Source organism: Leuresthes tenuis, unplaced genomic scaffold (assembly GCF_036924035.1).
Source record: "Leuresthes tenuis unplaced genomic scaffold, fLeuTen1.0.hap1 SCAF_22, whole genome shotgun sequence".
NCBI classification, from domain to species: domain Eukaryota; kingdom Metazoa; phylum Chordata; class Actinopteri; order Atheriniformes; family Atherinopsidae; genus Leuresthes; species Leuresthes tenuis.
Window position 1 is genome coordinate 3,175,634 of NW_027325376.1, and position 25,003 is coordinate 3,200,636.

General features: G+C 42.1%; 3 protein-coding genes across 3 annotated transcripts in view; all 3 read right to left on the minus strand.

The window, feature by feature from the left end:
• The window catches only part of LOC140281516 (tripartite motif-containing protein 16-like), a 285,220-nt gene that overhangs the window by 219,867 nt on the left and 40,350 nt on the right, over positions 1-25,003 (minus strand). The window lies entirely within an intron of this gene.
• Positions 1-25,003, minus strand: part of LOC140281529 (arfaptin-1-like) — a 95,466-nt gene that overhangs the window by 57,902 nt on the left and 12,561 nt on the right. The gene's annotated exons all lie outside the window — the stretch shown is intronic.
• LOC140281513 (uncharacterized) lies at positions 6-23,838 on the minus strand. The gene is made up of 14 exons (XM_072375949.1): positions 23,687-23,838; positions 13,651-14,104; positions 13,299-13,463; positions 13,110-13,171; positions 10,535-10,637; positions 10,332-10,417; positions 9,794-9,894; positions 7,605-7,675; positions 5,447-5,554; positions 4,498-4,568; positions 4,172-4,289; positions 3,921-4,085; positions 3,614-3,706; positions 6-3,532 (listed from the first exon to the last, which is right to left on the minus strand). Exons 2-14 carry the CDS (start codon positions 13,933-13,935, stop codon positions 1,250-1,252), a joined length of 3,711 nt encoding a protein of 1,236 aa, XP_072232050.1. The 5' UTR covers positions 13,936-14,104; positions 23,687-23,838; the 3' UTR covers positions 6-1,249.

The following is a 25,003-nucleotide window of genomic DNA, read 5'->3' on the forward strand; positions in this document are numbered from 1 at the left end:
GTATGTCAGAGGGAAAACAATTTATTAGTTTACAGATTACACACATATCAAATAACTTTATCGATACATAAATAGATTTACATAAACTTACAGATATTTTCATATGAACAAACATTTCCAGTAAGCAGAGACGGTAACGATCTCCTTTAAATTATTGTCAGATACTTAATTATTATAACTAATAATTATTATAATTAGGCCAAATTTACAGAGATTCCTCAGCTTTATTAGTGAAGTTAAAGGTGCAGGATGAGAATCAAAAGGTTTTTAAACCTCACACCAACAGATTTGACCACCTTAATTACACACAAACACACTTTTTCACCCCCCACAAGTTGATCTTGAACATATTTGAAGATTCAAGTGTTTTTTTTGTGCATCTGAAAGTTTTATTTAGTTCAAACAAACGCAGGGCTGGAAACCAAAGTTGTAAACTGCGGTATCTCAGGTGCTTTAGGGCAGTTTTGTGCCTGGGAATGTGTGTGAAAAACCCAATTATACAAATCAGAGGGTTCATAAACTTCACAAATGTTGCTTTAACTGCCTTTAAACGACTTGTTAAAATGTAAATAAATTGATATGAACTGAAATAGTCTCTGCATCTCAACGCTTTCTTTGTCGTTTTTTGGCATGAAACAGTCTTAAAGTCTCAATGAGAACAAATTCAGTCGTGGGTGTTCTTACTTTACAGCCCCTTTCCACCAGAAACTTACCCAACAGTTGGTGGGTTCCTGAAAGCTAACTATTCCTACGCTTGGCCACGGTTTAAAAGAAGCTGATCAGCTGCAGGCTAAAGGAAATGTGTTAAATGTGCAGAGGCTAATGGCTCCCCGTGTTCATGAGAACTTGATGATTTTTGTTCAAATACAGCCTTTCCTGAGCACTAAAGTAGCATCAATTGTTGTAATATTGGACCGCATGCTCAAATGCTCACTTAGATCCGATGTTAAACTTTCACACTCTTCTGTGGTCATTCAAAGCACATTATGAACACTTTAAGGTAAAAATATACACCTTCAGCGGTGTTCATCTCTTCTCCACCTGCAAGGTCTAAGTTTAAATGCAGAGAACACAAAACATTCAACCATTAAAAACGTCTCAACCTCAAACAAAAAGGTTAGCGGTTCATATTGGAATGTCGTCTCCTTCCTTTCACGACGTTTCTCGACTCCATGACACATGCTCCAGCTCCAGTACAGGTGGAGTGATCCGGAGACACCACCCAGACTCCATATGTCGATGCCCACCGTTATCTCCAGCTCGGCTTGGTGCTCTTGCCCGAGTCCCTGGATTGGTTCGACTTGTCTGAGAAGCTGCCGCTGTCATTTCGGCGGTGGCCTTTGGGGGAAGCCAGCGAGTGAGCAGATGATCTGATGCTCTGAGACCTCCTCAGTGGGGATGGAGAGGGGACGTTGAGGAGATCTGGTGATTTGGAGGAAGTTGTGACTCTTAGGGACCCTGTTCGGGTAAAAGTGGAGGAGGCTGTAGCTGAAGGGGTAGAGCGAGAGGAGTCCTTGGGGGAGGATTTTGGGGAACCAGTGCTGAGTGAATGCGAGGGAGCGAGGGTGGTGTTGGTTCGTCTAAAAGAAGATGATGCAGTGCTTCGGGCAAAACCTGGAAGCGGTGTTGAAGGGATTTTGGCTTTGTGCAAAGGAGTAGCAGGAGCACTGATGCTACCGCCTCCTCCACCTTGATTGAGCGCTCGCAGTTTGGAGAGGCACATCTTCTCTTCTGTTTGGGCTTTTGGTTTTGTTAAGGCCTTCCGGGTGGCCGGCTTCCTTTGCCAGTCCTGCTTCTGCTCTTGGACAGATCCCTGAATTCCTGGAACCTTCTGGTCTTTCGGTTCCTTGGAGTCCGGCATCCTGTTATTGCTGGATCGTCGGGATGAAGGAGCGGTTGCGGGCCTCGCTCCTCGCCGGAGGGAGGCGCTGCTGAGGTTGGATATGGTCAGACTGGAGGACGCTGGGCTTTTCGCTGAGCTTCTGTTTTGTGCTGAAGGCTTTTCAGTCTGTTTGTTTGTGGGCGGAGCTCCTCTGCCGGTCCTGCTGATGGGCACAACTCGCCTCATGTCCTGGCTCTCTGAGTTGGTGAGGGTGCGAACTGACTTGGATCTGTTTGCTGAAGAGGTGGCGTTTGGGGCTGGCGGTTTCACTCCAGCAACTCGAGGTTTAGAGGTCGGGAAGTTCTTGGTGGATAGTCTGGATGACATTGAAGGTTTTGCCTTTGCATCGGTAGAAGAAACTTCTTTTGACTGATGAGAGGGAACCTGGTTTTTACTCCTGTCATCTGTTGAGTGCTCTGGTGCCACATCACTCCTCTGATCAGTGGCTCCCTCTTCTTCTTTGCCCTGACTGGCTGATTCTGGATCTTCCTCAGAAGCATCTGCGGTGAGAGCAGGTGCTACAGACCCTGCGGGGTGTATTTTGGGGGAAGACACGGGAAGTGATGAGTCCTTGCAGGGCACCGGCTGGCTGCTGATGGGTAAAGGTACCGACCTCTCACTGTCCTGCTGAGGCTCTGAAGGATTTTGATTGGCTGAGGCAGTGGAGGTCTTTTGCTTTCCTCCCTGACTGTCACCCTCACACAGATGTTTGTCCGTTCGTGCATGTGCACATTCACCAGCAGCCTCGCACACACCTGTCACACACCATACAATCACCTTGTCTTGTTCCTCATGTTCCTCTCTTTGCGATGAGGATCTTGTCGGGTGCACATCAGGTTTCTCTTCATTCTCAGTCTCTTGGGAGTTATTTTGTACCCTCCCCTCCTGTGATGTATCGTCTACCTCTCCTTCCAAATCTGTGATCACCAAGTCCTGTTGGGGATGACTGGTGCACTGGACTTCATTATGACTGCTCAGAGCGGTGACCGTGTCAAATGCTTTAAGCTCAGGCACCAGTGTACATTTCTCTAAGACCACCGGCATGTTTCCTTTAGCAGCGGTGGTGTGTTCAACCTTCTCATCAGTGCAGGCGATCTGTCTACTGAAAACCTCATCAGTGCTATCAGTTCCCCTGCTCAAACCAGAATAAGTCTGAGGGTGTAAAAGTGTTGCCTGGCTGCTGAAACCCAGGCTGAGTTGAGTATTTCCACCGTTGTTGTGGTCGGATTGCTGGTCTGAATAAGAGGTAGCTTTGACGGTAACTTTATTTGCATTATTGAAAATGTTTCTTTGAGTCTGAGCATCGTCGTGGCTGAGGTCAGTGGCGGTTGTACAGTTTTCAGGGTTTTTAAGTGGTTTCGATGGGAAAGCTGTCCTTGCATCTCCACTTCCTCTCTGCCGAACAACTTTGTGGTCAGACGACATTCCCAGAAGGTTGCTCAGTTCGCGCTCTGCCGCGATAGACGGCGAGTTGGAAGGAGAGTACCGGCTTCGTTGTTGACCCCGAGGACTGTGGTAACTGTTCAGAGGTGAACGGGGGCGGGACTTTAGGAGCGGGCGCTCCACCAGAAGCCCAGTCTCATCGTATAGGGACATGATGGCTGACATGTCCGCCTCACTGCTGCAGCGCAGCCCAAAGGCTCCGTCCACCTGCAACACAACCATACAGTGGAGACTCGTTAGCAGCCCAGGACTTAGTCTTTGCTGGTTTTTCAGGGCGTGTCTGCCTACCTCCTCGCCTCCAGCCCAAGAGTGCCTTTTCTGCTCCTCCTCCTGTAGTCGCTGGCGACGAGCTGCCTCCTTCACCTCCCTTTCCCTGTTTTCCTTTCGAGCAAAAGAGTGATATAAAGTTTTCTTTTAAGCACCAGCGTGATGCAACACATACCGTAAAAAGGTAAAACTGGTTTGCTCAGTTCTAATGAGCTTAAAGGTCAATATTTGGTCTCTTCAACACAGCCTGAACCCTGTTAAACAAGCTTTCTGTCATTTCTTTAAGTAGTCTTCAGGAATTCCTCTTCACGGAATTCTGTGTGCACACCTTAACAGCTTGGGAGAATCTGGTGCAGAAGCTGTGGAAGATCCTAAAACATTCGTCCAGCCTGAACGTGTCTCTGTCCTCGCAGAAGAAGTCGATCAGCTCGCTGCCCTCCTTCTTCAGCTGCTGCCGACTGCCACGCAGCGAGCGCAGAGACAATGTGGCGCCCTGAGACACAGAGACGCACAAATCCTGGCAGGTTTACATTTCTGAGCAGCCTGTTTATTAGTTACTGTGTAATAAAATAATGTTACCTGGAGGAAACTGTCCAGCTGCTGCAGAAGCTCTGTGTCTTTCTGGATGTTCTCCTCCACTGAGCACGTGCGAGATGTCAGCAACTGTAGATCTGCATCCAGTGTTTCCAAAGGGATCCTACCGGAAGAAAAGTGCTGCTTTATTTCAGTTTAATGTAAGTAAATGGACTGGGCTTGGAAGGGGAATTTTTACGGCACAATAGCAACAGCTGGAGCTGTTACTCCAGGCTCTTTTGTCATGTAATGCAATGAGTGCACGGAGGAAAAGAATAGAAACTTCTGAAATCAGTCAATGTTTATTCTAAAAATATGAAGTACTGTCTGACCTGGATGCAGCCTGAACGTCACTCAGCTTGAGAGGAAACTGTAGCAGCTTCTCGTCTTTTTTCTGAGCTTCCTGAAAGGAAGGAAGGAATGATTTTAGTCAGATTTTGGGCGAAAAATAGTTCAAATTGATCTTTTAATGGAAAACAGCCACCAAAATACATGAAACCTCCACAAAGAGATTCAAAATGGCTGGAAACTGACCACGAAAACATAAAGGAACCACAAGAAATGTAGAATAATTCGTAAGACTGCGTAAAGCAACAATAACCAAGAGAGCCGGTAAGCAAGTGCCTAAGAAAAAAATCCACCAGAATATGCAAAACTGCTACAAACAGACACAAAATAACCACATAGAGGCATAACATGACAACTGAAATGCATAAAACTACAGCAAAAACATATAAAAACATCTGCAGACTCATAAAGAAAACAGGACACACAGTGACAAAGAAACCTCAAACAACCAAGAGGAACAACTGAAACTATCACAAGTTACAAAGCAAAACAACAAAGTGATGCAATAAGACTACAAACTGACAACTAACAGAATAACTTTATTGACTAAGAGCTTTAAGTCAGCAATAAGAGACAATGCACATACCACAGATTACAGACTTTAAGCCCAAAAAGAATATCTGGGATGTTTTGGAGAAGACTTCACGCATTGATCCGAGTCTCCCAACATTATTACAGGATCAGAGTAAAAGCTTCTGGCAACAAACTACTAATTTGCAGCAATTTTTAGGCCAAGCAGTGCAACAAGAAGACACAAAATGATCAAAAACAAACAACAAAACATCTAAACAAAAAGCATAAAAGAGCCAAGAGATGTGACACACCTGCTAAACGTTGCAGAACATCTGCATATAAATCCTAAAAATATACAGTACATAAATGAAGAAAAACAGTCTCACGATCCACCAGCAGTTAGAGACTCAGGTTACTGACCAGAGCGACAAAGTGCAGCAGGTTCATGCCCGGTTTGTTGGCCTTGGTGTCAGCGAGAGACAGCAGGGAAGACAACTTGAAGCCCACTGCGTTTCCTGCATAACCTCCCTGTAACACACACAACACACACAGCAGTTAGACACAAACACAGTGCTGATTCAGCAAAAGATTCAGCTCAAGACCGAGTGGAGCAGGAGAACTTCATTTCCCACAATGCAGCTGCTCTTACTGCGGCAGTTTTCTGAAAATAAAGAGCAGAAATAACCTGCAGAACCTCATGTTTGTGCATTTTGTTTAAGGTGATCTGACATTAAACTGCAGTAGATATTTTGTAACATTTCTTCTGTTTTTCTGTTGTTCACAGCTGATATTCTGAGTCAAACACACTGATTGTGAGGATGAAGAGAATCTCTGCATGAAATCATTTAAACTGATTTATTGTGTCAACAAACACAGTTTTAGTGGTTGTATTTGCTTGTGAGTTTTGTGCAACAGTGATATCAGTCTGGAATCTAACTAATCATGTTTTAAAATACATTAAATGGCTTCATGCTTCTCTCTAAGTCTGTAACTGTGATTCATGTTTGCTTCAAAGGGTCAAACATTCAGAATAAAAGTTTTGACTCGTATTGTAGCTTCTTTGAAGTGATTCTGATGTAGCCAAACAACGTTTAAATGTGCAAAAAGTTTAATTTAGTTTGTTTTTGGGTGAAAATACACCCTAACAGCAGCTTTTCTGCCATTTTAGTTTAGTGTTCTACTTAATTCAGCTTCTCACCTGTAGCTTCTATTAGTATAGTATCTCTTTGCTGAATACTAGGGATGCACCGGTCCACTTTTTTCACCTCCGATACCGATATCTGGGGTTTAGTATCGGCCGATACCGATCTGATACCGATCCGATACGATACAGAAAAACAGTGCGGAGTTATGGTAACAAACGGTAAGTTTCACTGTGTAGAAAAGACTTTTGTGCAAGGCAACATCAGACTTGACTTAAACATTTCTTTCTTATTTAAAAAAACAACAAATAAACAGACATAAATGTACTGAATTACTTATTTATGTGATAATTGTGCACCAGTAAAACAATCTTAACCATAAAAATATAACAAGTGTAACTGGTTCAGTGCAATTAGAGAGTCAAAGTCCAATGTAAAACAAAATATTAAATCATAAAGGAGCTGAAATTGAAAAAAAAACAATAGTTTCACTAGTTTGGTTGGTAAACTTTGAAAATAAATAGCAATCAGCTCCTTATATAGTTTAGTGCAAATAGGAATTAAACATCCATTAACCTGCTCGAGTAGATTTCTCAAGCTCAGGCTTAAGCATCCCTTGGCAAAGCAAATGTTTTTGCCATAAACGGTATTCAGATTACAATTCTGCTGGATAGGACAAGGGAAAAAAATCGGCCTATATGGATCGGCCCATTGTCACCGATATCCAGTCTAGAATTTTCTTCGATATCGGTACCGATACTGAATATCGGATCGGTACATCCCGTTTTTATAACCTTAGACGGAACCACCTCTATCTGTTTGTGCAGTGGCTCTTTCTACACTTGAACATGTCTGTACCATGTTTGAACACCAGGGGCTGCTATTGCACCATACCTAGAGCTATAAGAGGCACATAGAAGAAGAGCTCTGTTCAGGGGGTGATAGAAGAAGAAGAAAGCTCAATCAGTGGCTATGAACACTGGATCATTCTCACAGTCAAGGGAGGATCCTTCATGGCTAATCTTAATGCTTTTAAGATGTTTTGTCAGTCCCTGAAGTTGTGAGAGTGTTTGAAGGCATACGTTTGTCTCTCTTTGATTGAGCTTGAAATGAGTTCTGTTTTTACTTTGTTTTCTTTGGACCAGTCCAGGTCATCCACCTGCTGCCATCACAAGCTCCGGGAAGCTTGTTCAAGTCGGCCTCATAAACATTGTAATGTGCAACTTTTTGTCTATCCGAATCCCTACAGCAGAGATGGAAAGTGAACAATCAGAGTAACCCAGAGTATCAAAACAGCTACATTAATAGGGGATCCAGCAGCCTGGAATAAACATCTTTCAGGTCTGCTTCAGGCTGTAGCTTCTCCCTCCCTCTATTACCATCCATCTGTTGTTTCCTTGCCTAATTATTCATGAATGCATTTTTTTTTAACTCACAGCATTGAGGATGTTTCCGGCCTGCAGCACCAAGTGGAGAACAGCATGGAGCTCCTCACAGCACATTAACTCTGGATAAGAAAGAAATAAGGGGGGATATGTGTACCATCAGAGAAAAAAGGAGCTTGGAATGCTTAGATGTGTTATCACTGACAGTGAAGGCATATGGAGGGTTAGTTAACAGCTCAAGCAGTGATCACACTGCTAAAAATAGTCGAGGTGTTCGTCTGTAATGACGGGAGGAGGTCGTATGATGATGTCTCACTCCGCACCTCTGCAGAGAATCTGGAAGCTTATGTTTCTGGTCTTTGAGTTTGTCATTGTTCGTAATTAATGAGACTGAGTTGAAGGCGCTTCTGCTCTCCGTCACGTCTTAGTTCGAAGTGAAGAGACAACCCACTTTCTGTGTTTTAAAGAAACAACCACGTAGTTTATGCTGTTTTTATTCAGGAAGAAGTGGGCAGGTTACAAAGGAAGGTGGCACGCTGACGTGAAAAAGTTTCCCTCTGGAGAGACCAAGGATGGAAATAAAACTAACGACCCTGCAGTGGAGGAACGAGACTCCACTGACTGAACAAAAACCAGCTGATAATCACCACTTTAATTCTTTATAGCTATCTAACCTCATCTCTTCACAGTAATGACAATACAGCAATAAATGGCTTGAAGAGCGTTGGCCTGACTCATGAAATGTTGTTAAAGTACCGTCTGTTACCGGATATTTCTTATTTTCTGGCACATTGACTGAAGAGACTAAAATTAATGTAGTTTTACTGTATAAGCGCTTCATTCCTGTCGTAATCAATTAGGCCGACTCATTTAAAAAGTTTAATTAAATCATTCTGACTGAGAATATCACTGAAAAGTCTGTGAATTAGCTTTTATCGGAACTTACAACAGAGAATATGAGTGATGATACACAAACAGTGTAAAGCACAGCCTTGGAAGCTGACATTATAGTAGATTATAGTTCTGGTCTGGACTACAGGTCCAAAAAAGTTGGGGTTGAATTTGATGCCACAAGTTAGGACGAGGGCAACAAAAAGGCTGGAAAGGATCATGCTGGAACTAATCAGGTTAATCAGCAACATGTTGGGTATGAAAAGAGCACCTTAGAGAGGCAGAGTCTCTAAGAAGTAAAGATGGGCAGAGGTTCAACAGTCTGCAATGAGGGCGTCTTCAAATAGTGGAACAGCTCATAATATCATGAAAATATATTATATCTCTGTGAAAAATATGTCTGTGACCTTCCGACTCGGCATTAAAAACATGGGAACACTTCCAGAAATCGCTGTCTGCCATCCACAGATGCAGGTTAAAGCTCTATCAGGCAGAGAAGAAGCCACATGTGATCATGATCCAGAATCACTGCCATCTTCTCTGGACTGAAGCTCATTTAAAATGACCTGAGCCAAACTGGAAATCTGCTCTGTGATCAGATGGATCAAAATATGAAATTACTTTGGAAATCATGAACACTGTGGACCATCCAGCTTGTTATCAGCACTCAGGTGCATTGAACTGGAACATCTGGAAAGGCTCCATCAATGCTAAAAGGTATATTCAGGTTTTATAGCAACATCTGCTCCATCCAGACATCATCTTTTCTTTAGAGAAGGCCTTCCCTGTTTCAGTAAGATGATGTTAAACCACATCCTGCATCTATTCTAACAGCACGGCTTCGCAGTAGAAGAGTCCAGCCTGCAGTCCAGATGTTTCACCAACGGAAAAGATTTAAAACACAACAAAGCAGAGGCCAGAGGTCCATCAACTGGTCTCCTCAGCTCCCAGGTGTTTACAGATGTTGTTAAAAGAAGAGAGGATGAAACACAGAGACATATTCCTGCCGTCAAATTCAGGCTGAGCTGATATTTTTCATTAAATAGCAAAATGTGTCACTTTCAGCACTTAATGTTTGCTACATTTCACACAGCGTCCCAAATAACTATCTGTCTAAAACTTTCTAAGCATCGTTTTTTATCGCTATCAGTCGTTGCTGTTGGTATGAATAACCGTTTCATCTGCTGCTGTCTCTTGTTAATTCATTCAACTCATCATATCATGTCATAAGACTTTGAGTCAGAGGTAGAAATGGATTAAAACACAGAAAACTTTTGCTTGAACGGGGAAATTTGAAATGTGTGAGCTGCAGTTTGAGCAGAAACAACAGAATGCTGTGAAGTGGTTACCTCTGGTGGCGGAGCGAAGGATTTTGATCTCCTGCTTCATGGCCTCGCAGGCTGTACGAAACTCCTCCTTCAGCAGCATGGACTCAATCCGGACTGAGTAGCTACAGAGAAATGGATGGAAGATGGCACAGATTAGGCTAAACTTGACTGCTTTATATGATCTTGTGTCATCATTTCAAAGGAGCAGCCAGCAAATAGAGGCTCACTTTCTGTCATTGGATTCTTTTGGGATACAAACATGTTGAGGATCTGAAAAGCTTCTTTATGACTAAAGCAGTGACCTGCTGTTCCTCTGACTGATTTGTCTTGTTTAACTGGCTGCTTTGACAGCCTGTCGTGGGTTCACAGCATCGGCTTCAAAACGCATCGCTGGCATTACATTAGAAAGAGGCTTCTACACGTTAAAGAGCTGTAAATGAATGCCTGGCTCTGGTTGAGAGTCTGCAATTTAAACCCACAGTCATCCAATAGCTGCAGCTGGAATAGGTTTTTGATAAACAGCTGAAATAGCAAGGCTTGTGTCATTGTGACGGCTCACCTTGGCTCCTGAATCAGGAGGTACATAAAGGAATCAGGCAGAGGGAGCTTAGAGATGTCGCCTTGGTACGCCTTCAGCTTCTTCTCCTTCAGGACCCCAAACAGAGGAAGCGGCTTGTGTGAGTAAGAGATTCTTAGAAGTGACTGTGCTTGTGTTTGAGGCTTCAGATTTGGGTTGAAACTTGTGTTTTAAGTGTGTGTCACCTCTTCAGTCTCTGGCAGCAACTTCAGCAGCTCTCTCAGAAGCTCCGCCCCAAAGGACACGCTGTTGCCATGGTGAATATCATCTACTATCGCCTGATTGGACCTGAGGGTGAAGTTTTCCATGTGATTAACAGTGAGAGATTGCGATCAAAATGTGCAAAATTCACACATCAGTCAGTCTAAAAATATTCATCACATGTTTTGATTGAAGAAATCTTCTTTTTCTTTGATACCAGCTGCATAAATGGAAGGATTTTCTGCTTTTCTTCAGAGACTAAATTCACATCTGTGTTCAGCTCATTGGGGCTAGTAAACATTTAAAAGAAACATCTTGTCTTACTTCAGACAAGTAAAGATGAAGTGATTGCTGCTCAAGAGGCTGACGGCACTTTCAACCATGTCTTACTCCTGGTTAAAATCCTCAGATTTGATGCCTTCTACTGTTATTACCATTATATTGATACAGAAACAGGCTCTCTATGCTGTTCCTGTGTCTGGCTTCCTGTTTGACACGAGTCTGTAATGATGGACGATTCTGTCAAAAATGACCAGCCGGCGTATTTTAATAATAGACAGAATCCCCAAGCAGTGGGGAAACGTCCCCCAGATGTTTGGAACTGTTGATTTCAAAATGAATAAGAGGCGAGACTGTTCACGCCTGAAACTCAGCGCACTGCGGCACATCTGGAGCAGACTCGAGCATTAGCCAGAGTGCCGGTGATCAACACTCATGGTGTTATTACAGCCAGAGCGCGTCACATCTGCATCTGGTGGGAACCGTGAGTTAGAACAGTGGTAGAACTCCTTATTCTGAGTCTCCTGAACATGTTCCTATGCGTTATATTCATGTGTGACTGTGTCACTGATAGTCATTAATCCTTCCTCCGTCTCCCCCATGCCTGTATGTCTCTGGCTGTGTTTGGTAAGCACTCAGTCTGAACATGTTGACACAGTCAATACATCATAAACACATTCAGGACACTTTGTAAGCCTGCTGCCCTCTCCTCTCCGCTGTAGGTTAGTGGATCTATTTAGTCCCAATCTGTGCGACCCTAAAAAACCTAATGGGTGAATTTTTGCAAATGTTACAAAAACTTCACAAAATAAACGTAGAACATAGAAGTTGAGACTCATATTTATGTATGAGCGTGACTATTTCTGCTGCTAATCCAGCGTTGTAACAGTGTTTTTACGTCATGGTGACACCTACGGTTTGGGATGAAGTCTGCTGCAGGTTGAACACTGATATAGTTTAAGTTAAGTTAAGCCTTTATTTGTCATGTAGATACATGAAATACACGAAATTTGTCCCATGGGTCCCACACTCATGGAGACAGATGCCATACACTGGAGCGGTGGGCAGCCAATCACAGCAACCAGGGAGCATGGGGGTACGGTGCCTTGCTCAAGGGCACCTCAGCCGTGACAAGGAGGTGAACTGCCACCCCTCCAGCTGTCAGTTCATCAATCTTTTGGAGCGGTGAGAGTGGGGATCGAACCGTGTGGGGATCAGGTTATTGGACGACCACTGAGCCACGGCCGCCCCAGATGGTTATAGCTGTGTTGCCGTGACAAAAAGCTGTGTTGGCGTCTGGTTCTAAAGACGTGGAAGCCATCCAGCTCCAAGGAGCTGCTTTGAGGAATGGGAAAAATGACCCAGATGTTCCAAACTTGTAGAAGTAGTTACTGCAGAAGTATTGATTTCATGAGGCTTAATGAGTAGATCTGCTGTGTTGATCAAATGATGAAATTCCTTGAGGTATACATTTTAATTCCAGGTTGTAACGTAATAAAACTGGGTGAAAAGGCGCTGTTTCTTACATCTCTTTGCAGCCATGATGTTTATCTCTTCTTGGAAACTTTGTGTGTCCTTACCTTTATGTTACACACCCTTTCAGTCATTATGTGTCTCTTTGAGTTAATTTTCTATCTCTACAGTCAAAGTAATTTCCCTTTTCTGATGCTGAATTTTTTTATGGTCACTTCTTGTTTTCTCAGTATTAATAATGTTCCTCTTCGTTGTCATTTGTTGCTCTTTGTAGTCTTTTTTCTACTTTTATTGGTTATTTTTACACTCAATTCAGTCATTTTGTGTAGCTTGCTGTGATATTTTACCCTGTGGCCTCGTCTGCAACCACAAAAGCATGACATGAACATTTATCAGTCATTTATCATTACCATGTAGCCTCTCTGCATTCCTGCATAACATGCCAGCATTAGCACATCTGTTTTTACCCACAACACCTCAGGATGAGGGTGAGAAGACACATCACGCTAAAACATAGACACGTCTACTCTGACAAACCCCGCCCATAAGGGAGTGTGTTCCGTCTATCAGCTACTAAATTACCAGTGTGGGCTCAGTGACACTCTATGACTCAGCAAAAATTATTGTTCACCTTTAGGAAACAAACTTTTAATACCTTTAATTGTTTTTGAGTCAAAATCTCTTTGAGATAACACTGAATGTCATCTAAAACTGGGATATCAGGCAAACGTTTGGCTCTTTAAGATATGTGAAAACTTTGAGTAGATGTGAAAAATAATGTGTTTGTGGTCCGAGTCTCTGAATTACCTCTTGAACTGTTTCAGGAAAATCGCAATGTTCATCGCCCGCTTTGAGTCGAGAATGGAAACCTGGTCAGAAGGCACAGAAAAAGGTAGTGAGCAGGTGTAACTCAGATGTCACAGCCCAGGTGGAAACTGTCCACAAACACACTTCACCTCCTCCACACCTTCAACAAACAGCACCACAAACACACACCTCCTCTTTGATTTCTCTAAATGAGGCCCTGGTCCTTCCTCCTCTAGTGCCTGAGACATCAGTTTGCCTATCGTTCTGACCAAATAACTCCTCGATTTTCTGCACGTCGATCTGGAAATGCTGCTGCACTTGGCCCTGAGTCCAAAGGTTGGCACGTCCTTTCACCTGCAACACACATTTCACTGTAATGTTTGTTCTTAAACCCAAAAGATTTGAGATTAAGTCATATTTGAGTCACTTTTGCCCATAGATGAGGGAGGAATTAAATACAAATAAACATACATTCAAGTATGGGTTATATAGGTTAAAAATATATTTACAGAAGCCAACAAAACCAGGGCTGCAACTCTACCTGCTCCACAGGTATTGTTTTCCAGAAGAAACTCCTCACCCTCCTCTTCTTCTTCAGGCCTAAAGTGGGGTCTCCGAGCCCTGGAGCCAGGGGCAGCAGGGGGGGTGGAGGAGGAGGAATGGGAAGAGGAGGGGGAGGATCAGGTAATCTTATCTTGGTTTCTTTGATCTCAGAAAATGTTGAAGGTGAAGGTGGTGACATCGCCACGGCGATGGCTACATCCTTCTCTTGGAAGGAAAATCGCTCGCTCTCGTTGGCCGGGGAGACGCTTCCCATGACGTGCATCCCAACGGCTGAGTGTGCAGGAGCAGAGAAAGGTGGCGCGGGGTTTGACAGCAGAGTGGGAAGTCACCGGGATGATGGGTAACCATAGTGATCATGCAGGTGGATCATCTCCCTCAAAACACTGGAGGAAGTGGATGGGTCCAAGCTCAGGTGAAGACTTAAAACGATGCTGGTCAGTGGAGAGATGGAGATAAAATCAAAATAAATCTATGTTAGAAAAAGGCACTTTAGAAAATTTGATTCACATCGCAATGTTCATCGCCTCAGGGGTTTCAAACTTCAAACCTTTTTTTTTAAATTGACACCTAAATATCACAAACATAATATGAAATGTGCAAAATTCGGTTATCCTCAATGCACCTAAATATTGGTAGTTACTGAGGATACGAACAAACTACTGGCCTTGCATTGCTAGTTGCTACCCTAGAGATGCTACTGATCTGGAAATGCTAGTTACTAAGTCTAGTTAAGATGGTTATGACAGTAGGAATGCTAGGACCTTGTTAAATGAGCTAGTCATAAGCTTTTTAATGCTAAATGCTAATCTATGGATGCAGGTAGTTACCTTCAGGGTGCTAGTAATCAGTAATTGAAGTAATTACAGTATCAGTAATCAGTAAGTAATTTTTGTAGTGAAGTTAGTAACTACTTTCGGGCTGTTAGCCACTTGTAAACGTATGTAACTAATAATATCCTTAAGCATATATGATTATTACTATATTATAATTGTATAGATTATAATATCATTACTACAGACTGGATTAAGAATGCTGGTTGTTTGCCATTAGATGCTAATTTTGCAAGTAGCTTATCTATGTTTATGCATTTAGCTATTTATGCTAACAAATATTTGGCTACTAATCACTAGCTTTGAGATGCTAATTATAACTTAGGCCCTATTAACTTCTCATCTTGTAAATGCAATGACTTACTTATAGACGTTAGTTGCTAGTTTAGTTACTATTTTTGGGATATATTGCCTTCGATGCTTATATGAACTTCTCACATTCTGGGTGTTTAATCGATCGCTTATTCACAATAAATTATTACATGTTTGTTAGGAATGTGAATCACTGACATATCACGTGGTGACAGATTTTTTAAATTTTTTTTAAGCTTTTTAAGACTACTTAGATTAAATTGAGCTTATTCTGCCTCTGTTTTTCTTGTATCGGGCTAAGCTTGTGCTCTTTTATCACAAAGGTAAGACTTTGTTGAACTAATGTCAATATATCTGACATTTAGTTGACTGATTAAGTGTTTGGTTTAGAAAACAATCAGCAGCTGAACTGTGTTCAGTATAGTTACAGTAAATGGGGAAAAAAACTGTTGCAGATGTGGAAAAATCCATTCAGCCTGTGTTGAACTCACTCTGTCATTAATCTGCTGTGTGCTTACAAATGTGCCTCTTTCACAAATGTCTTGTAATGAAATGTAAGCCAATTAAACATTTAGGTAAATATTTGCTTTAAAGTCATGCGTGTGTTTCTGTGTTTTCTGCTGTTGCTGAATCTTTTTCCCCATTTTAACTCGTTTGTCTGAACAGTCAAACAGCTCCAACCTGCACTTAATTCACACCACAAACGACTCATCAAACCATCAGCTGCTTAAAGGTGAACAAAACGCAGATAACTTTCAAATCTCAAGAGTTACATTTCCACTAACAACAACTTTGTTTACTAAATTTACGAGAGGAGACCTGAGGCAGGAAGTCCATGTCTGTCATGCACTCCTCCATTGGTTAATTATTCAATTCTCAAACCGGCAGAACCCCCCGTGTGAAGTTCTGGATGCATGTCAACAAAGATCTACACTTCCTACTGATGAATTAAAGATGAAAGTGTGTGTGTAAGAGTCTTACGTAACTTAATCTCACATCACTGATCGCCTGATTTCTTCCATCAAATTTTCAGCTCAATCGTGCTAACAACCAGAACTGCCAGTGTGTATTTGTGTGTATTCGTGTGTGTGTGAAGCCCCGACCAGGCCTGACAGCTGTTGATTCTTTCATTTATTTACGGTGACTGTATCACCCAAACGTTTGAACTATTCTGGGTTTTATTTGTGACAGAAATATACTGCTTACCACTAAAATCCTGAATTGAACACTCATGTAGCTTCTTTAGCTGAAATGTGGTCAGTTCAGCTATTTCCTAATGACGACAGCTTCGGTTTTTCTTGTTTATTAAAGCCTGAGTAGTTTAAAATGTGATTATTAGTGTCTGTACTTTGTTGTGTTGTTCTGTGTGTGTGTTTCAGATTTCAGGGCTGGCCATGTGTGGCTGTGGCGACCGGACAGAGAGCTACTGATGGTCGTGGCAACAGAGCGGGTTACAAACAATGACCGTTTGTTTACTTGGCAGCCAACAAAAATCAGGTCACAGCATGTGTGTGCATGACGCTATCGTCTGATGTGTTTCTCTCCACATTCATGTTGTTTCCTCTTTCATCCCTCTGCCTTCAAAGGCTCTCACACAAAAGGTTTATAAGGATTTCTCTCAACAGTTTTTGGGGGCCAAAGGCTAAGGTGAACCCGAGTGACCACGAAATCATTCAATTACGCTACACAGGATGTAAAAATAGATCCAACTATGGTTCACATGAAGAACTGTGACAGGACAACAAGGGCATGGGGTTGATGAGAAGTCAGGCAACAAACAGGCAACAAGAAAAAATCGCACAGCTACAACAAAGTGTAAGTGACCACAGACGTTACGCTAAATTAGAGAAATGTAAAAAAGAACAGTCCCAAAAAGATTATCCTCAATCACAACAGCCACAAAGAGAAATCAAGCTGCCGTCAATAAAATAAGGAGATGCAACTACACAGAAACACCAGTTTAACAACAACCACAGAGAGACAAAACAGCCAAATGTCCTATTCAACCAGCTGGAAGATGAAACTTTGCTGTTGACAGGAGGTTTAGTCCTGAAAACACTTTAATATCAAAGGCAGAGGAGAAATAACAATTATCACGAACAAAACTAAAGATAACAAAAAAGGGTAAGTCCCTTCTTCTATTTCCACCCCACAAAATAACAACACAAAGACTAAAAAAAAGCTACAAAGTATTCATATAGAGACACAAAAAGCTTCAGATAAATCAAATGCAGCCACAAAGTGGCAAAAAGCACTCATATAGAGATGAGAAAAAAACAGCCACAAAGACACACAAACTTACCACAAAAACACAAAAATCAGCTACAGAAAACAGCCACAAAGACACACAAACTTACCACAAAAACACAAAAATCAGCTACAGAAAACAGCCACAAAGACACACAAACTTACCACAAAAAGACACAAAAGACACCACAGAAAACAGCCACAAAGACACACAAACTTACCACAAAAAGACACAAAAAACACCACAGAAAACAGCCACAAAGACACACAAACTTACCACAAAAAGACACAAAAAATCAGCCACAGAAAACAGCCACAAAGACACACAAACTTACCACAAAAACACACAAAAAGAATCAGCCACAGAAAACAGCCACAAAGACACACAAACTTACCACAAAAAGACACAAAAAACACCACAGAAAACAGCTGCAAAGCGATTATAGAACAGCCACAAATACAACAAAAGCGCCTCAAATGGACCAAAAACTGCTAAGAAGAAACCAAAAGCAGCCACAGACACACAACAGTTAGAAAGAGACACAAGACAAACACAATAAATGAGACATCCACAAATGAAAAATGATACAAAGTGATGATACCCAAGAGTGACAAAGACACAAAACAGCCAGAAAAGGGGGGGAAACAGATACAAATGATCAGGAAACAAGCAGCAAACATAAAAACATTAAAAAGAACATTAGAAAAGAGAAAACAATCACAGACACAAAATGTCACAAAGAGACAAGACACAAAAACTGTAACACAGAGACACAAAACAAATATAAAGAGACAAGACGGTCCAGAAAGTGCTAAAACAGCTATAAAACGGCTATAAAACAGCTACAAAACAGCTACAAAACAGCTACAAAAATTCAAAGCACAAACACACAAAACATATGAAAGGACGAGACAAATTCCAGAGAAACAGCTGCACACAAACATGAAGCCATTAAAGTCAAAACAGAGACACAAAATACAACCATCAAACACACAACGCAGGACCATATGAGTATCCTCCGCTTCTGATGCATGCTGGGAAATCCACTGTGACAGATGACTCCACTCATCCAGAAAACAAACACTTGTTAGTTAGCTCTTCTCATCCGACCCAGTTATGATCCCTGCCTGCATCCACCTCTCGCTCCACATTCCTGCAGCGTCGGCTCTGACCTCATTACTGAGCGAGACTCCGAGAGGCCGCCGCGGCGGTGATGATGATGATGGCGAATCGCACACAGAGTGAATGAGTAACCCGCCACAAGAAATCCCTCCTCCTCGTCCTCCGATGACTTCCCTGACGAAGCGCCCGCTGACTGGCAGCTTCAGATTCAGCAGATAATCAGCAGAGAAACGCATCAACGTAAACATTAACTTCACAGCCTGTGAAAGTCCAAACCAGAAACCTTCCTGGTGAGGACAGAAGTTATGTGATGAATCAACACAGAGGAGGATCTCAGAGGAATGCCAGGCCCGACCCAGTATTAATACCCTGCTCTTAATAAAGGACTGAGTGTTTCTGGGAAATGTACCAGTGCAGTGGCAGGAGAAGTGTTCAGATGCTCTAATTTAGCCCAAATAACTGTGTAACAGAACACGCATTTAAAATTAAAACTTAAATGAAAGTCCAGAAGCAGGGCAGACATGAGCAGCACAGGATGGGAGGCAGAAATGGGAAAAGTCCAATGTGACCGACATGTTATGGAGGTGGAGGGGCTGCCAGCTGATCTGCTCAGCTGCACGAATCCAACTTCTTTAAATATCTTCATGGTGTGGGACAGCAGCTGAAAGAGCTGTGATGGCCGGTAGGAAACTAATCAGTTCAATAACTAAGATTAAGATCGAAAGATGATGGCTCCTTGGTTTTTTGACGTGTTTGGCTCTGTGTACATGGATGAGGACTTGGGTGAGGAGTAACTGACCTTTTTTAAATAGTTTCTGTTTAATCGAACGATCAACATTGATCGTAAATAACTTGCATTTTTCCCAACAACACCAGGCTCCGGGCGACTTTTCTCTAAATCCAGGAAACACAACCTGCTCCAACAGGGAAGGAATAGCAGCAAATCCTTCTTTATGTAACATATTAAAGGTCCTACTCCTCCTAAAATATCAAAGTACACTCGAGAGCCGGATAATTATATTTCAGACCTAAAAAAAAGCCTTGAACTTAAAACAAAGTGTGAATATTAAAGCTGTGTTTGTACTCTTGGAAACGAAAACCAAAGTTAAAGAAATGAAACAAGGCGACTTGCTCCTCCAGTCACTTCTGGGTTAGCTGCCTACGACATGGTGTTTTTCACATAAAGTCAGAGGTGTTGCTTTTTTCAGTTCTTTAAATATCTGTATTTTTTATTTGTAAAGTTAAATCTTCTTCCATCTCTGCAGAAAATCCCAGAAACAGGGTCCCTGCTTTTCCTGACTAACAATAAAACATCTCGTGATGCATTCATAGTCACAATGAGGAGAGTGTACAGATCTATGTTTGTGCATGAAGATCTCTGGAACACAATAGATTTCTCTTTCTAAATGCAAAGTTAAATCCTGATCTGACCGAGTTTCTGTTAGAGACTGTGAATCTGGAGAGAGTTCTCATCATAAATGAGTAAAAGTAGGACTTCTGAAGGGTGGTCAGACTGGGAAGCCAACATGGCGTACAGTAAAAAACACACAAAAGTCACTGGAAACCTGTTTCTGAAACAATACGCTGACAAATATTTGCACTACAAATTCAGCTGACCTCTTGTGTGTCGCACAAGAAAAGACGCACACATGCAGAGAAAAGCAGCGTAGAAATCATTAACAGATCAAACAACATGACCTGACTCTCACACGCACACCGGGCTGGTGATGACTCATCTGGTACAACAAGTTATTAATACACCGAGAGATGAGTAACGACCCGAAGCTCATCTGGAGGTAATATAAGCGGGATGCTTCTGTAAACATTCATAATCACAAGCGGGTGGCGCGCTGGTATTTTCTGGAGGCGCAGCGAGCTCCACACCACGTTTCCAGTGGTTACTGCTATTCATTTGACCTCAAGTTAGCAGAAGCTTGCCCCTGTGGGAGCTTTCAGAGGGCTCAGCAGCCAACAGGCGTGTCTCAGACACGGATGAAGGCTTTTGTCAGTGAAACCTCAAACAAAGCGGCTGGATTGCATGTCCAGCAGGTGTCCAGAGGAGGAGGTCCAGTCTAAAACACCCCAAACTCTAAGTTTTTTCCCAAAATGCTGCAGTTTCTCCAGGAAATTAAAGGAAAATCCTAGTGCATTCTCCCGTACTTTTCCTGAGACGGGACGGGAGAAAAGAGGACATTTCATCAACCGTTTCTACGGCAGCAGCTAAAGCGCAGAGGTCAAAGAGCACATCTGCGGTTTATGATTACTTCACATCTTGCAGCACATTTAGTTTCGGATGAAGCGAACTCTTAGACGAGTTTGTGAAGGAGAGTGAAATCTTTCTGAGACCCTCAAACTCTCACTATCCTGCAGCTTTTCAGGAGATAAAGTTCAGATAGTTCCTCACATTTCTGAGACTGCGACCCCTTTGCAAACCATGCCTTTTTAGTCATATGTGTTTTCTCTCAGTAAGGATAAAGAAGGTGGGGGGTTGGCCTGCTTTCAAGGCTGATTTGGCATATATTCAGTGTGTTTCTGACTCAGGATGGGCTTATTTTAAAAATACTGAACATGATTTCTGTGGAGCTTGTATTGATCTTCAGTTAGCTTTAAGGCAGCTTAACCTACTCCATTATAGCCCAGTGTCTATATTTCTGCTGCAGATGTAGGAATTTTACAGATTCCTTATTCCAGATGTTGCTTCACTCCTGATATGTTTGTTGCTGAGGAATAAAATTGATGATTTAAACGTGCCGTTAAAACTAAAATGTGAATAATTAATGCTGCACTTTGTAAAAAAGGATAAACAAGCTGCCTCTGATTGCAGCCAGCAAGATGACAACACCACTGACGGATTATTGGCATTGAAGAGTCTGATTAACGGCTTGTCAACATCGTGGTGAAGCTGTTGTTCTCAAGACTAAATCGGGAAGAAAAAACAAGAGAAGACGGTGCGATGTGAGTCATAGCGGGCGGCTGCTTGTTGCTCAGCAGTCTGACAGATTACAGCCTCCACACTTTCTCCAGCGGCGACAGATCTCCCAACGCCTCGGTTTGAGGATCACAGCAGAGGTCAGCAGACTGAATGTATGACGTTCAGATCACAGGCAGAGAGCACAGAGGTCTAAATCTCCTGTAGAAAAACTAATAATACAGTGAAACACCCCAAAAACCTCTCTGAAAATGTCACTACAAACCCTGCACTCTGGATGCAGACAGCTGCAAACACGACTCAATGAGCCCCTCCATGTATTCATTAAATATTGACTTATTTGCTTTGTTCTCCTTGTTCTTCGTCTTTTTCCTGTGTGCCACACTGAGAGCACAAAGCACGCTCAAGTTCCCCATATGTGTAAACCTACTCGAGCAATACTGAAAGCTGAGCCTGAGATGAGATTATTTTGTCCAACTAAACAACTCTTTAAGGTTGAAATCCGGATGTTTTCAGGGGCAGATCCTGTTTAACAGAAAGGATTCGCAATCTAATCTGAAAGGAGAACTATCTGAGGCTGGTTTATGACAACCTCGAAATTACCATAACAAATTAACTAGTTAACTAATGTCAACCTAACTGAGAGGCAAAAAGACCACAATTAATATGTAATAATCCCATCAAAAGTCAATACAGGCTTTCGAGAAACCCCTCAGAAACAAACCACCCAAGAATCTGCAGATAAATGACAAATTAATATTTAAAAAACCATATAATTACAAAACAAAAAATAGGTGTATCAATATTAAACAAAGAGCATCTTCCACCAATTTTAATTAAAAAAATGGCCCCAATCAACTCATCAGAGGTTGTTTGTTCGCCCATTCTCCAACGCTCAACTGAGTTTACAAGGAAGAATAACTCAACCAAGAATCTCTCCAGAATAATAAAGAAAAACCACTAAAGATCGAACCATGAAAGAAACATTTCCAATAAGTAACACCAATAAATATCCAACAAAAAAAAGGAGTTAACAACACTTCGTACAGCAGGAGAGACACAAAGACTTAGTCCTGGTCACCCTGGAAACCGCGGCCTCTGTCTCGTTTACCGGACAAACAACAGTAAACACGTGTTTGTGAAGACGACGGCGGACCCCCCACACTGATGTGGCCCTGACAAGCATCCAAAGTGCTTGTTAAACAGCATTAGCATGCTGCGTTTTTGGGCTCCGTTGTGCCAAAAAAAGTGTTAAAAGCAGGAAAATGTATTTTCTTAAACAGAGGAAACGGGGAGATTCAGTCTGCTGCTGAGTTTTACAGCGAGGGAGGGTCAAGCAAGGCCGAGAGCTATGGCAACAGGGACAGAAGACCCCCAAAAAGCATCCAAATGTCACCCGGTGCTGTGGTCACCCTGAGCTCCAGGCAGGTCAGGGGGTCGGCGGGGGGGTCACCCAACCCAACCCACTGAGGGGACACCAGGAGAACCACCGGATGCAAACACTTTAGTCATGGGAGGAATATCTGGTGAAAAAAGGGGTTTTACACTCCAACAATATTGATTCAATCATCTTCTGAGTCTAAATCTGGTTTAACAGCGAACACGGTTCCAAACACAAGAAAGTGCCACAGTAATACCAGACCAGTCGGATAAAAATTATCTTTTACTTCACAACAGTTGCAAAAGTTAGGAGTTTGGGCCAAGAATTAGAAAATCAACCATTTCTGAATACAAAGCAACCTTCAGGTTTACAGAAAACATGTGACGACAGAAAGGGTAAAAGAGCAGGCTGCGGAGGTTGCTGTCACCGAATAAATAGAGCTCCAGAGTTTCAAGGCTGCAGGTTTTATTGGGGACACTTTCCTAAACTTTAAAGCAAGTTAATTAATCAATAATTTGCTGCTTTCTTGGTTTCACGTTGTCATAATTGAAATCTAACTAAATTCAAGGCTGTTCTGGCATAAAAAATGACTTGAAAAATCATTAAAAATAATGCAGATGGAAACGTTTGGAAGGAAACAAAAGAAAAGCATTTAAACAAAGTGGGGATTTTCCTCCATTTGAGGGCATTTGATACACAATTAATAATCTAAAAAATGTATAATGTTTAATAAAGTGAAAGTACAGAGGAAAAATGTAAGTGAGCACCACAAAATGTGGAATATAGTGGCTATAAAAGCTATTCTAAGCAGCATAATAACACCAGATACAAATATAAAAGCAATATGTGCTAAACATAATGAAAATACAATGATTATTATAGAAAGACCTCAATAGATAACCTTTTCTGCTTTTGTGGACAAACCAACAAGTGGAGTGTTCCAGAAATATTATTATGTTGTGACAAGATAACAGAAAAGCCTGAAAATGACTGAGATACAAAAAGCGCATTAACCAGAAATAAACCTCTGAATATACCGAAATATATAGAGTTTCCTTCAAAGTCTCAGGGTGTTTAACAGCCTGGAAACAGAAATCAGGCTGCTAAACTCACATAAACCGAGTTTTAGAAACATTTGACCAACATGAGCCTGGGTGTTCAGATCTGAAAGAAAAAGATAAAGAAACGCACCGGGGTCGTTGTGTCCGGCGGCGCGGCTCCTCCGGCAGAAAAACGACCACAAACACAGAAAAATAAAAGACGCTTTGTTAAGTCCGTTTCTCCAACGTTTGCATCCAAGACGAGACGCGCTGCGAAGCCGACCATCGATCTGACACTGCCTGAGGGCGTGCGCGACTGTGCCGCTGGAGGAAGGAGATGGGAATCCCAGCCAGCGAGCGCATGCGCACATTCACGCAGGTGGAAGGGGAAAGCGCGCTCTCTCGTACACGCCCACCTGTGCGTGTGCGGCCGAGATAAGCTCAAGCAGCCAGAGAAAGTCAGTCACTACGGAGCCCCACACGCGTTATTACCTTTCATTGACCTCCATTAACCCAAACCTGCTACTAACTTTAACCATCACCAGTTCATGCTAAACCTTAACTCCTGACCTGATGTTCAGTCCCACTGGGACCAGTTTGGTTTCCATAAGGGCTACTGGTACGTTGTTATTTTGTGTTTACAAACCTCAAAACACGCAAACTGGCCACTTTAATAACCATATGCAACTTAAACACGCAAACTGGCCACTTTAATAACCATATGCAACTTAAACACGCAAACTGGCCACTTTAATAACCATATGCAACCTAAACACGCAAACTGGCCACTTTAATAACCATATGCAACCTAAACACGCAAACTGGCCACTTTAATAACCATATGCAACCTAAACACGCAAACTGGCCACTTTAATAACCATATGCAACCTAAACACGCAAACTGGCCACTTTAATAACCATATGCAACTTAAACACGCAAACTGGAAAAAGAGAAACACAATCGTTGCCTAAATGTCTCCTGCGCTAATGTCTTTGCTTACTAAACAAAGTAATTAGTTATATAAGCGTTTGATTTAGAGGTCTGGAAGTTTCATGGTAATTAGGCAGAAATGACTAAATCATTTCTGAGTATTTACCCCAAATTAGTTGTAAATCAGTTATTGTTTTCTGTTTTATTTACAGACATGCAATAAATGCCTTGTCACGTGTTTACGATATCTAAGGAAACCTCCAGCTGATATCAACCGGACGAATGAATTAAAGTGAGAAGTCACTGTAAAGTTTACAGGAGGTTTCTGCTTTAGTTACAACTCATTTCCATCTAAGTTCAGTGTAGCAGGGCTTCGGTTTAAGGGATTTCTGTTTAACTTCCGCATAATTTACAGCTAGTTTCTGTTAAATATTCTGTACTGTGGGAATTAAAGTTAAAGTGAATTAAAGTGGCATGTTTTCTTAAAATTTCCTATTGCCCAACATGTAGTGATCACACCAGCTCAGCTTTAAAGAA